This window comes from Aspergillus multicolor (genome assembly GCF_047715735.1).
Source record: "Aspergillus multicolor strain CBS 133.54 unplaced genomic scaffold BDW74scaffold_2, whole genome shotgun sequence".
NCBI lineage: Eukaryota > Fungi > Ascomycota > Eurotiomycetes > Eurotiales > Aspergillaceae > Aspergillus > Aspergillus multicolor.
This window is the reverse complement of record NW_027395953.1, coordinates 398480-409647: the sequence shown is the minus strand read 5'-3', so window position 1 is coordinate 409647 and position 11168 is coordinate 398480. Positions and strand designations below refer to the sequence as shown.

The 11168-nt window shown below is 50.5% G+C and overlaps 6 protein-coding genes across 6 annotated transcripts; 4 read left to right on the top strand and 2 right to left on the bottom strand.

The window, feature by feature from the left end:
• The first annotated feature begins 14 nt into the window (after positions 1 to 14).
• BDW74DRAFT_143625 (uncharacterized protein) lies at positions 15 to 947 on the top strand. Its single transcript, XM_073722896.1, has 3 exons — positions 15 to 331; positions 394 to 563; positions 628 to 947. The coding sequence occupies exons 2-3, from the start codon at positions 487 to 489 to the stop codon at positions 704 to 706; spliced, it is 156 nt and encodes a 51-aa protein (XP_073588461.1). The 5' UTR covers positions 15 to 331; positions 394 to 486; the 3' UTR covers positions 707 to 947.
• On the bottom strand, positions 911 to 2765 carry BDW74DRAFT_143619 (putative protein kinase). Its single transcript, XM_073722895.1, has 3 exons — positions 2012 to 2765; positions 1654 to 1958; positions 911 to 1583 (listed from the first exon to the last, which is right to left on the bottom strand). The coding sequence occupies exons 1-3, from the start codon at positions 2295 to 2297 to the stop codon at positions 1221 to 1223; spliced, it is 954 nt and encodes a 317-aa protein (XP_073588460.1). The 5' UTR covers positions 2298 to 2765; the 3' UTR covers positions 911 to 1220.
• A 437-nt stretch (positions 2766 to 3202) lies between these two features.
• On the top strand, positions 3203 to 3671 carry BDW74DRAFT_173229 (uncharacterized protein; the record flags this gene model as incomplete). The annotated part of the gene is made up of 2 exons (XM_073727753.1): positions 3203 to 3364; positions 3609 to 3671. 2 exons carry the CDS (start codon positions 3203 to 3205, stop codon positions 3669 to 3671), a joined length of 225 nt encoding a protein of 74 aa, XP_073588459.1.
• A 596-nt stretch (positions 3672 to 4267) lies between these two features.
• On the top strand, positions 4268 to 7811 carry BDW74DRAFT_186235 (uncharacterized protein; the record flags this gene model as incomplete). The annotated part of the gene is made up of 7 exons (XM_073731221.1): positions 4268 to 4280; positions 5795 to 5937; positions 6078 to 6236; positions 6306 to 6384; positions 6455 to 6753; positions 6831 to 6996; positions 7061 to 7811. 7 exons carry the CDS (start codon positions 4268 to 4270, stop codon positions 7246 to 7248), a joined length of 1047 nt encoding a protein of 348 aa, XP_073588458.1. The 3' UTR covers positions 7249 to 7811.
• Positions 7812 to 8127: 316 nt separating this feature from the next.
• On the bottom strand, positions 8128 to 9141 carry BDW74DRAFT_143612 (uncharacterized protein). The gene has a single exon (XM_073722894.1). The coding sequence runs from the start codon at positions 9035 to 9037 to the stop codon at positions 8378 to 8380; it is 660 nt and encodes a 219-aa protein (XP_073588457.1). The 5' UTR covers positions 9038 to 9141; the 3' UTR covers positions 8128 to 8377.
• Positions 9142 to 9390: 249 nt separating this feature from the next.
• On the top strand, positions 9391 to 10950 carry BDW74DRAFT_143611 (uncharacterized protein). The gene is made up of 2 exons (XM_073722893.1): positions 9391 to 10052; positions 10132 to 10950. The coding sequence occupies exons 1-2, from the start codon at positions 9479 to 9481 to the stop codon at positions 10656 to 10658; spliced, it is 1101 nt and encodes a 366-aa protein (XP_073588456.1). The 5' UTR covers positions 9391 to 9478; the 3' UTR covers positions 10659 to 10950.
• Positions 10951 to 11168: the final 218 nt, after the last annotated feature.

Here is an 11168-nt window from a genome sequence, read left to right as displayed (position 1 = left end):
CTAGCGTACGGATACGCTGCAAGCGTGTCACATAGCCTGACTCTGCGCTGAACCATCTGCTGCATTCTGGAAATCCATTGGTCCGTTCCCATTCGGGCGCCATCCATGCGGCGCTTAGATGCATGGCAGGCTGGGCAGTGTTCCCCGAATAATGCTGCTGCCTGGGACGGTGTAGGGCTGGATTTTGCTCTTCGCGCTCTTATTAAATTGTTCAGTTTCCTTTGTGGAATTGTTGTTGTACACTGCTTGCACCGCCTCAAGTTGTGGAGAACAGCCATATTCCACAGTTAGTCATGTCCTACCAACAACAACCCTACGAGCAGCAGCCTTAGTAAGTCTACCATGAGGAATAAACTTGTTGTTGAACGTCCGTCTTTGCTAATGTGGTTCCAGTGGCTACCCACCCCAGCAGGGCTATCCAGTCAGTCTCCCAGTCATTATTTAAGAAAACAATGGCACATACTGACAATTGAAAAACTGGTAAAGATGCAATACCAACAACCCCCACCCCAAACCGTCATCGTGCAAGAGGAGAAGAAGGATCGAGGGTGTTTAGCTACTTGGTAGGTTTTTGCTCTATAGGAAGCTCTTGGTGAGGTAGCGTAATGCTGACTCTGAAACTGGCAGTCTCGCAACGATATTCTGCTGCTGGCTTTGTGGGGAGACGTGTGAATGTTGTCTGGATTGTTTGACGTGTTGTTGTTAGGATGGTTGGTTTATGAGTTCTGTTTTCGTTGACGATGTTTGTTGGTTTACCACAATACAATATCTTTCTCCATAGGCTTCCTAGGGGTTTGTTTTGTATGCTGTGTTTCTGGTTATTAACAATCCTAGTGGACTTTTATACTATGTTTCTGATAAAGAGGAATCCCTGTACAGTCTGCACTTCCCTTAACCGTAAATAATGCTTTATAGGTATAGCTATATACAAAATGGTCTTATGGCAATATCTTAGCCCTTACCCTAGGTTGTTTCTGGGTCTGGTCGATCTGCGACTTAGGGCTGATTGGGTTTGGGTGAGGTGGGCTTAGTAGACCATCCATCAACTCTACATAAGCCTCTGGAAGCGCACGGTACCCTCCTAAGAGACACTGCTCGAGACGGCCTCACTTCAAGACCGTACTACAATGCCGTATGCCTGACTGTCAGAACCAAAGGAGAAAGAGTTCGTTTGATTAATGGTTTGGAACACATCTAAGACAAAGCATACTCATCCATTGTCACAGGCCGGTATGCTTCCGAATCCAGTCATCCTTCACCAACTCGCCCGCTGAGCTCCTTTCCCCGGGCTCCCAATGTAGCATCTTCCGCATCATGCGCAGGAAGAGCTCCTTGTCTTCTTTGTCATGGTCGAGGGTTGTCTCCCTCTTCTCGAGCGGGGTATGTCCCCTTAACATTGACGTCTCGAGGAGTTCACCCGTTTGGGAGAAGAACCGCCCGCTTCGCTTTCCGCGCGCGAGAACGCTGGGCGGCGGTGGACCGAGGAGGTCGATCATCTCCGCAAGATGCGCTTTACTCTTGTATGTCTGGGACACGGGGTCGATGCCTGTGAAAAGGGACCCGCCTTGAAAGATGCCCCAGACCTGTACGCGTTAGTATACAACAATGATGCGTTAGGAGTGCTGTTAGATATAGTAATGTAGGCGTGCGTACCATACACCCAACATTCCAAACATCGACAGTATAAGACCACGGCGCTTCGATGATTACCTCAGGCGCGCGGTACCGCTCCGGCTGGATATCCTCGCAATGCGTCACATTGCCTATTACCGCAGAGCTGAAATCACACAGAACTGGGGCCCCGAGTTTGCCTGGTTGAATTTCGAATTCCCGCGAGAGATAAATCGTTCGTCCGTCTTCGTTTTTTCGTGGTGAACGGTTTGTTAGCTCTTCTTGCTCGAATTGTTTGAAGGGGGAGTCGTCGGCGAAGGCGAATATTATGTTGTCTGCTTTGATGTCTACCCATAATGTAAGTAGCTGAATACGAGTATGGGATAGATGGGACGCCTGCCAGTATGGATCACTCCGCACTCATTGTGTAAGTAGTCCAGCGCAGAGAACAGTTGGTGGAGAGTGAATGCCAGGACTGGAGATGGTAGCCTTCTGATTGGATTCCGGTGGAGAAAACCCCATACGCTCTCGAACAATGGGGGATGTACAAGACATTGGTGCTTGTCACCCAGACCATCGACACCGAAAGAGTCCAGTAGAGGACTGATTGCCCGACGACCTGGATGCCTTGACGCTCGAGATATACGTTCGTGTATCTTCAGCTTGTGGTCAACTCGTTGGCCCATGGACGCAGCGTCGATGTAGATCTTAAATGTGACATATGAGCGCTCTCTGTAACTGGTCAGAAAGTGTCCTGAAAATAGAATATGTGCTTATTCCATCTCGCGCGCGAGCCAAACCGTCGATGTAACTCCATATCTCAGCTTTCCTACTACCTGGTATCTATGCCAGATCACCTCGCCTATGCGAGTCGGATAGTATCGGGAAGCGACATAACCTGGAATCGTCTCTTCCTCAACTCTTTGACCGGGAGCGATGATGCCGAAGTTTGGATTCGAGAAGTCGAGAGGCTTCCATCTTGACCATGGTCTGGATCCGACGGCAGCAAAGAGGAGTGACGGTCTCATCGAGTAGGAGATGATGGAGAGAGGTCGTCGTGGTCGGACCCCTGCTTCTGGGGTGATTGTTTACGCTTACATAATCACATACATGTTGGCCATGGTCAGGGCTACAGCAACTCCCATAGCGACAATAAGGTGCCTATGTCAAAATAAAAGCCTTCAAGCCTATTTAAACTTCAATAATGAGGCACCAAGGCCTACATAACAGCACCGCCGTCTAAAGAAAGCGTCGGATCCGACAGATACGAACCATCTCCGAGACTAAGGGGAAAGGCCCACATGGCGGTGGTCAGTGTCCACTCGGCTTTTGCGCCGACATGCCTAGTATGCCTGATGCCTCGGGGTAATCCTTGAAGAGGGACCCAGCGAGGCACTGAGGCTCCTGTCGTCATTTCCATGTGTTTCTTCAAATACCCCTGCTGAGCTCTCGTGGCAGTGTCCCTTCTTTCTCCTGAAGATCAGACACAACTCCCCTCTACACAGTGAGTCAAGACCCTCCCTTTTATACTGTGCTTGTGGTATACTCGAAATATTCCTACTGACAACAATCGTGTGAATAGAAAACAAAAATGCCGTTAATAACCCGCGGAATCTCCCTCGTCAACTTCACGGTCGCGTCCTCGGCGCTTGCGTTCCAGGTTTTCGTCCTCTACCCGTGGCACAACCAGCTCGACGACGAGTTTAAGGCTCTGAAGCGGGAGCATCTGCGGGTTTTACATCAGGTTGAGAGGGTACTTGCTTCAGAGACTTTGAAGTTGGGTTCTGTGCAAGCCCAACCGCAGTCGCAATAGAAAATAGAGGGGAGGGACAGGCAAGATTCACGAGTCCGGACCAGGGTCGACTTACTATGGTACTTGGGGTGCAAGATTGGTTTGCGATATCTACACACAAGGTGCGGTTTTATTGTTCACTGCTAGCGACATGTATCACTTCCTGAACTTGGTGTGAAGCATAATACTGATTTCCAAGTCGCAGGCCTTGAATTATCGGACTACCATACCTAGCACTGGCGCGCTTCGTGATAACGGACCTAGCTAAACATGTGAGATCTAAAGATTGGCACCGGCGCAGCTTGATTCGCACTTTCCCTCATTGAATAAAAATATATATATATATATTTGCGTCATGTTCATCTGATACCAAAGCCATCCCATTTTCTTCTCGTGACGAGCAAGTTTTACAGTTTTTTGGTAGTGCCGGACATCCCATACACTTCTTCATGATGGATTCTATCAAAAGCCATCGAATTTAACGCGTTGAAGACTTGCTAAAAGAATGTAGGTGATCTTGAAGATAAGATTGCAATTTGGAGTCCGGGGAGCTCCGAAGTAAACGGAGTTAATTCGTCATCTCCAACAACTTTAAAAAGCATTTAAATCCTCCACATTCCCTTCGTTTTCAGGTACATTTTTTATCTTCATGCGTGCCACGCGGCTTATCAAGTCCACCACAATGCAAGTATTCTACAGCCTCTTCCTCGTATTTCCCTCAGTTTTTGTTGCTGGCCATGGCCTCAACTCTGGCCTTGCCATCGAGACACCAATGCGCCAAGCAGCGAACCACGACATTCCCATTGCCGTCCGCGCACATTGGATGCACCAAACAACACAGGCTTTAAGAGAGAATTCATCCCCATGCCCATTCGCGGCATTCGGGACTGTCATTGTCAACCACACAAGTGGTAATGGTTTTGGCGACTTGATCTGTACGGGCGTCAACGATATTTCTAGCACCGGGAATCCCACAAATCATGGTAAATCTCAACGATAGTTCAAACCATATGTTTAGACTTACGTGACCCCAGGTGAAATATCGGCAATCAACAATTGTACGGAGATTCTCCAGGATCCCAACGGACGATTCAGGCTGAGCCCCGCCGAGGCCCAGGCTGCCTTTACGGATTTGACATTGTACACCAATGCGGAGAGCTGCCCAATGGTACGTGCCGATTCATTCTTTGTTCCTGAAAACTTGCAAATGTCAAGTTGCTTATCAAGATGTCTAGTGCGCTTCCGCAATCCGTTGGGCCGGTTTCCGGGAGTACATCTACAGCACCTCGATCGCCACGCTGATCGAGTTCGGATGGGGCCAGATTAATATCTCGTCCTTGGAAGTCTTCGACCATTCGCGTGACCTGTCATCGCCGTACCCTCGAGTGCTGAAAGATATTTTGCCTGCGGTCACCGACCCCTTGTTCCATTGGCAGTTTGATGATTCGGTGCCTTGTCCCCTTGGGTGTGAGAGGGTTGGAGATGGGTCGACTTGCAAGGCTACTTAACTCTTGCACTCACCGATGGTGGTATTATTGGTCTATATACTCTTCCGAATCCGAGTATATGAATCATCACTAGATTTGAAACATTAGTATGGCGCATGCACTTATGTTGTTCCAGTAACAAATCTACAACTGTTTACAAACCACTGAATACTGAGACCATCATGTAGCGATCTGGACATCGTGAACAACACAATAGTCCACAACTTCCAGATATATACCAAGAAAAGCATCGGCCACAACATATCCTCGTGTGTCCGTGAGCCACATCTCCCACCTACCAAATACATCGCCTATTTTGAAGCATCAGGATTAGACCACTCGCCTCGGGCCGTTCCGACCAGTGCCAAGTCCTTTATTGAATCAGGGTTTCACTTCGTAATTCGGGGAGATCAGAACGAACGGGATACTGGAAGCTTGCTGAGACGGAAAATTCCACCATCCACCACGAAACTCCGCGGATTGGCTTGGTTTATACTTCAAGCTGAAGCCGTGGCCATAGTAGCAGCCCCAAAAGAGGGACAGTCCATCTTAAATTATCTTAGGGCTCCGTAAACACTGACTAGTGGTGCAGTATAAGGACGCATTGTGATTGGTTGGCTTCCGAGGGTTGTCATGGGAGCCCTGCAGGTCCCCTGGTTTGTTCTCCGTGTTGCCTATCAGTTATTTCAACACTCCATGGTCACCTCAACAATGAGACGAGCATGGAGGCTATCTGGACGTTTCACTGCAATTCGAGTGACGCCAACAGATAAAGCCGGCTGTTCTCTGCACTACTGTTCTCACTCTTGCCTGGATAATACAGCGCCTACTGTGTCCAAGGCGATTGCCGCGAATAAGAGATCTCTCTGGACGAAATGGCTTCGGAACATCCTCATCGTCCCAGAGAAGCCTCGGACATTGCTGACTACTGGCTTCGAGCTAGTTGAGCCTGCCGAACTTATCGAGGAAGAAGATTTGCCCGACTACAACCTTAATGATTTCTATCCAGTCGTATTGGGGGAGGTAATTCAAGACCGCTATCAAACAGTCGCAAAGCTCGGCTTTGGCATCTCATCAACGATCTGGCTAGCCCAGGACCTGAAGTAAGCGGTATTCGCAGGATGCCTAGGCATGATACTTCATCTCATCTAACAAATCGTCGAGACCGCCGGTCAGTCGCACTGAAGATTTCCGCCAATCCGACTCTAGCCCTCCGCGAACTCCCCTTCTACCAGCATATCCAGCCGCTGCTGAAGAAAATTCCAAACAAAAAGCGCATATCGGATATCCGGAGACTCCTAGATTCCTTCCAGATCACCGGTCCCCACGGCACGCACCTCGCCCTCGTTCTCGCAGCCGCGCAGCCGAGCTTACGAAATCTGAAATAAGTCTTCTTCCTAGACGGCCTTGACCAGGACCTTGTCCGGAATGTCATTATTGAAGTCCTGGAGATTCTAGATTCTCGGCATACCAAGGGCGATGTTGTGCACACTGGCATGTTATCATGATCTGCTCCATCTTCACATGTGAATAAATCAACTTTTCTGACTGTTTTCCCTTACAGACGTGCATACCGGAAACTTTCTGCTAGGCACATTTGACAACTCCATGTTCGAAAAGCTCGCAGAACTGGAACTCGAATCGCCTGTCGACCGTAAACAGGACTCATCTGGTCGAACCATCTACTTCTCACGAGTGCTGCGTCCGAGGGAGGGCCCCATGTTACTCTCCGACTTTGGCGAAGCGAGAATCGGGGCGGGACCGCACGCCGGTGATATCATGCCGTTGGGATACCGGGCTCCAGAGGTATTGCTGTGCGTGGGGTGGAGTTTTCCGGTTGATACTTGGAGCGTTAGTCTGACGGTGAGTCGTTCCTCCTACCTTGGGCACCATAGGGAATCTGTCTGGTGCAAGTGCTGACGTATTCTGCTGTGTCAAAGGCTTGGGACCTCCTAGGCCCAAAGAGACTATTCACTGCGCGCAATGACGACGACGATTTATCTGACGCTGTGCACCTCGCGCAGCTCATTGCGGCGCTGGGCCCGCTGCCGCCTGAATTTCTGGCTAGGAATCCGGAGAGAAGGGCTCTTTTTTGGAAGGAGAATGGTACGTACTCCGCTTACTGTCCGATATAGTTGGAACAGTCAATCTTACTGATTACTATGTTCAGGTGAATGGCTGGGCCGTGCACCCATCCCATGGACTCGGACGCTGAAATCCTTCGAGAATCAACTGGAGGGAAACTCGAAATCGCGCTTCCTGGCGTTCCTTCGCAGAACGCTGGCCTGGCTTCCGGAAGATAGACCGACTGCTGCTGAGCTCTTGAAGGATCCTTGGTTGACGAAAAAAGATGCTTGATCGGGACAGTGGCGGCCAATTCCTATCGCGTTCTTGACGCGCTGTCTTTATAGTCGAATCCAAATCTCATCTCTAGAAAGTTGCAATTGTTAAACTGTTTTAAGTACCCAGGCTTCGAACTGATAAGATACCATAGCCTATTGACGCATTTCGTTCTTCACTCGTCTAGATTGAATGGGCCGTAAAGGCAGATCCATTGATCTTGCATAACACATGGCAACGTAATCTTTGTGCATCTAACAGGGAACAGGCCATTTTATCCTGCATATTATTCCATTCCTTATGTCTCCTGGCCCCGCGCCTTCTTCGTTTTCTCGCAAGACTGGCCGGAATTGTGACCACGGCCAGTAAACCGGTACAACATACCACCAAGCACCTTCCTTCTTTGGAAGTCTTGCCAGGCGTCCACTTCCTACTCTGCTTCAACCTCATAGCACCTCATCACATGGAACAGATAGAATCTTTTTCATCACCACCACTCAGTCCGAAATCGCCAGCGTCCAGCTACAGAAAAAAACCTTAAGCGCGCTTTATGACTCCTTGACTAAAAATCTGAGGATAGTACGTTGGCCCAGGTTGATTTCGACACGCTGGAGAGAGATACCAAGAGGCACGTATCGATTCATTCAACCTTCCGCACTCTGAATGATCCGAGTACTTTGATCCAGATTGTCTAGTTCCTCTTCGCCCTTCTTTCAAACCCCGCGATTCTTTTCCGAAGCTTCCAGCTTGGCCTCTGGACGAGGATGCCCCATGTCGCCTGGGTTGCGAATGGCGTCTTTCCTGGCATGGTTTCCTGCTCGGTCTCCGGCTACCACAACTGCAACAACAAATTTTCGTCGGATGCTATCATACTCGACAGGCTCGGAACGTGACATTGAGCTGCAGGAAGACAACCTATCAGAGCCCATGAGAGCAGTTCGCCAGTTTGTAGGTTAATTGGACTGCACAATCTCTTATACCGACGTATACTTAGAAACAAGAGCTTTGATTTGATGGATAATGGAAGATAGTAGATAAGAGACCATGACCTTTAGCAAGCGACGCACGGCCGGTGTCCAAAATAATATGCCAACAGCCTACGACAGCCCGTAATGATATTGATCTGGATAAGCTGACCAGATTTCATCTAGTATTTTCTTCGGCGATGAACAGGAGGTGGCGACACAGACTCCTTGTTCCGGCTGCCCCTCGCATTCCGCCTGGGGCCGGCTTTCCAGCGAGCTTCAGCCAATGCAGGTGGTGCAGGAGGCGGGTAGACTTTCTTGAAGTCCTTCGCTTCTATGCTCGCCTGGGCGAAACGGCGCGGCCCTGAGCTCGGTGTGCTGGTACCTCCAGCCTTAGCCTGCTGTTTCTCGGTGGGATCTGACATGTATCCGTCCGGCTCGAGCTCCGACTCTGGAGATGGCGCGATCCGCAGCTTTTCGTCAAGCGAGTTGCCTTCCCAAAGCCATTGGAAGTGAACCTCGGTGCTGGAGTGCATATGGCCGAGAATTGACCTGCGACACCACTCTTTCGCTTCGGCTTTGGAGGCAAAGCCGAGCACGAGGCCGATGCTGCTGTCGCGGATATACTGCATGCCACCAGCAACAGGGAGGTAGATGTGTTCCGGCTCGTCAGGGAGAATGCGACCCTCGTGGTTGAGGGCTTGGTAGGCGATTGCTTGGTCGGCGTAGGGGAATTTTAGCCGCAGTTCCTTTTTGTCGAAGTAGTAGCATACGTCGATTGAGGATGAAGCTGAGGCTGAGGGTGCGTTCGCCATGGTTGTTTCTGCCAAGAGACGTGGCATGGGTTTTCAACGGACTTCCTATTGATGATATACAGATTTGATCAAGGAGAGATTTGGAGCAAAAGGATGGATTGGCCTGCTGTGTGTAAGGTAAGTGTTCGTTTGTGTACTTTTTACAATGCGTGCTTGAAGAATCCCCTCCGCGAGGCTTATATGACGGGTTTTATTTCAGCCTCATCGCCGCCCCGGTGTGTCACTTCTGGACCCAATGAGGCTGTGCTGCGCCAGCCTGCAAATGCGAGTGTTCTCTCGTCACCAATCAACACGTGACAACTGGCAATTCAATGCATCTCTTGGACAGTGCCCAGGTGGCTAGCGGAACTACCCCGCTTCGATCTTTCGAGTGGGAATAGGAAATGCTCAAGGAATGTGGACGCCCTTCCTCCCACGAAACCTGGGATCATTTGGCGGCACATCCTCAAGTAGGATCCTCAGAATTAAATGGCATTGTCTCCCGGGATGAAAGGGGTCGACACGGTAAGCGATCTCGCCCTCGACCCCACAACCAGTCCGGGCCGCTCTCTGAGCCACGAGAGCAGTCCCCGACAGCGGACGCGGTCTGCCACCTACATCAGGTCTTCTCCACGTCAGAGGCAGCGACGACGAAGCTCTGAAGGTTCGCCCATTGAACAACCTCGCCAACCCTCTGCGCACGGATGGGTAATATCACATCATCAAGCAAACCTCATCACCAAGCACCGCAAGGCCGCGTTAGGGTTTGGTAGTGTTCTAAGCGCCGCAGCAAAACGGCGCTTTAGGGGTTCGAAGAACCCACCACTCACACCCAGTATCACTGGAGCCGCCCAGGCGGACGATAACGTCCCCGTTTCGCCAAAGATCGCGGCCACAGAGGTAGTAGCGGCGCTGGAACCGGAAGAGCGTCTCGAAGTCAGCTTTGCAGAGCTGCAGCGGATGCGCCTGCGGAAACTGCAGTCTGTTTTGATCAGAAATGTCGCAAATATGTACCTTGGTCAGGGAGAACCCGACGGCTGGGAGATGGCTCTGCAGCAGTACAGTAAGCCAGAGATATCCATCTTGATGCTATCGCGTCTTGCACCACCCGCCTTGCGCTAATGAACTTTTACTATACGCAGTCCAAGCCTTCCGCGACTACGAGTACATGACGCAAGCGCTCTCCACAGGAACGGAGGATCCCTTCATTGCGCACACAGAAGACGAAGCTGTCCACTGGATGCTCGACTCGATTCACCGTGAGAACGAAGCCAAGTGGCCGATCAACTCGAAGATCTCGCGCGACGACTGGGCCCGGATCTGCCGGACACAAGATGCCCTCTTCATGGCGACATCTGGCACCGGTGCGCCGCCAATTGGAGGCACGCGACGAGCAAAAGTGAGAGAGTCAAAGCTTCGAAGTATTCAGGGACGGATATTGACGGCGATTGTCGGTGGCGCATTTCTGATCGGACCTATGTGGCTGATGGTGCTGCATAACACAAAGTATACGGCGTTGGTGTCGACGTCTGTCTGTGTACTTGCTTTTGGGGTGCTGATGGCGAGTGCGCTTGAGAAGCCGATGGAGGTGCTGTCGAGTACGGCGGCGTATGCGGCGGTCTTGGTGGTATTTGTGGGGACGAATACGCAGGCGGAGGGGTCGGGTTGACGATGGCGGTGTCATAGAGTATGGGCGAGGGTGGTGATACCATAATATAGTATGAAGGGAAAGTGATCCAGAAACGGACGCCTCAATCTGAGATCTGAATAGTCCGGAAAACCCCATTCCATGCACCGCCAAGGCCTCCACCGTGTGCTTAATAGTTACCAGTCCGATGGAGTGCAGCCTCAATCTTGTGCCGCTATTAACCTCTAGTGAGGGTTGGAACAGTGCATAGCATATGCACAGCGTTTATAAGCATTCGGTTGCCTTGTATACACAGTTATCATAGAGAGCAATACTATAAAGAAGAAGCGTAAACGTATTCGTAGATAAATCCGGCCAATCGTGGGTGGATCCGAGGTCCGCAGCTTGAGCCCTAACTCCGTCGGATCCTGCCAGCCAAGCTTCCTTTCTCAGCTGCGGCTGAGAGTAGAACAACTACTAGGTTATGGTAAGTTCTTATAAATCCTTATCTGATTGAGAACGGGCTTACTCATTAGGGTGCTTACCTGACAG

Bases quoted from the DNA above. Each gene is read 5' to 3' on its own strand.
- BDW74DRAFT_143612 (XM_073722894.1), bottom strand. From the start codon at position 9,037: ATGCCACGTCTCTTGGCAGAAACAACCATGGCGAACGCACCCTCAGCC.
- BDW74DRAFT_143611 (XM_073722893.1), top strand. From the start codon at position 9,479: ATGGCATTGTCTCCCGGGATGAAAGGGGTCGACACGGTAAGCGATCTC. The intron at 10,053-10,131 runs GTAAGCCAGAGA...TACTATACGCAG, and splicing joins GATGGCTCTGCAGCAGTACA to TCCAAGCCTTCCGCGACTAC.
- BDW74DRAFT_143619 (XM_073722895.1), bottom strand. From the start codon at position 2,297: ATGGGCCAACGAGTTGACCACAAGCTGAAGATACACGAACGTATATCT. The intron at 1,959-2,011 runs GCAGGCGTCCCA...CATTATGGGTAG, and splicing joins GTGCGGAGTGATCCATACTG to ACATCAAAGCAGACAACATA. The intron at 1,584-1,653 runs GTACGCACGCCT...TAACGCGTACAG, and splicing joins TTTGGAATGTTGGGTGTATG to GTCTGGGGCATCTTTCAAGG.
- BDW74DRAFT_143625 (XM_073722896.1), top strand. From the start codon at position 487: ATGCAATACCAACAACCCCCACCCCAAACCGTCATCGTGCAAGAGGAG. The intron at 564-627 runs GTAGGTTTTTGC...TGAAACTGGCAG, and splicing joins CGAGGGTGTTTAGCTACTTG to TCTCGCAACGATATTCTGCT.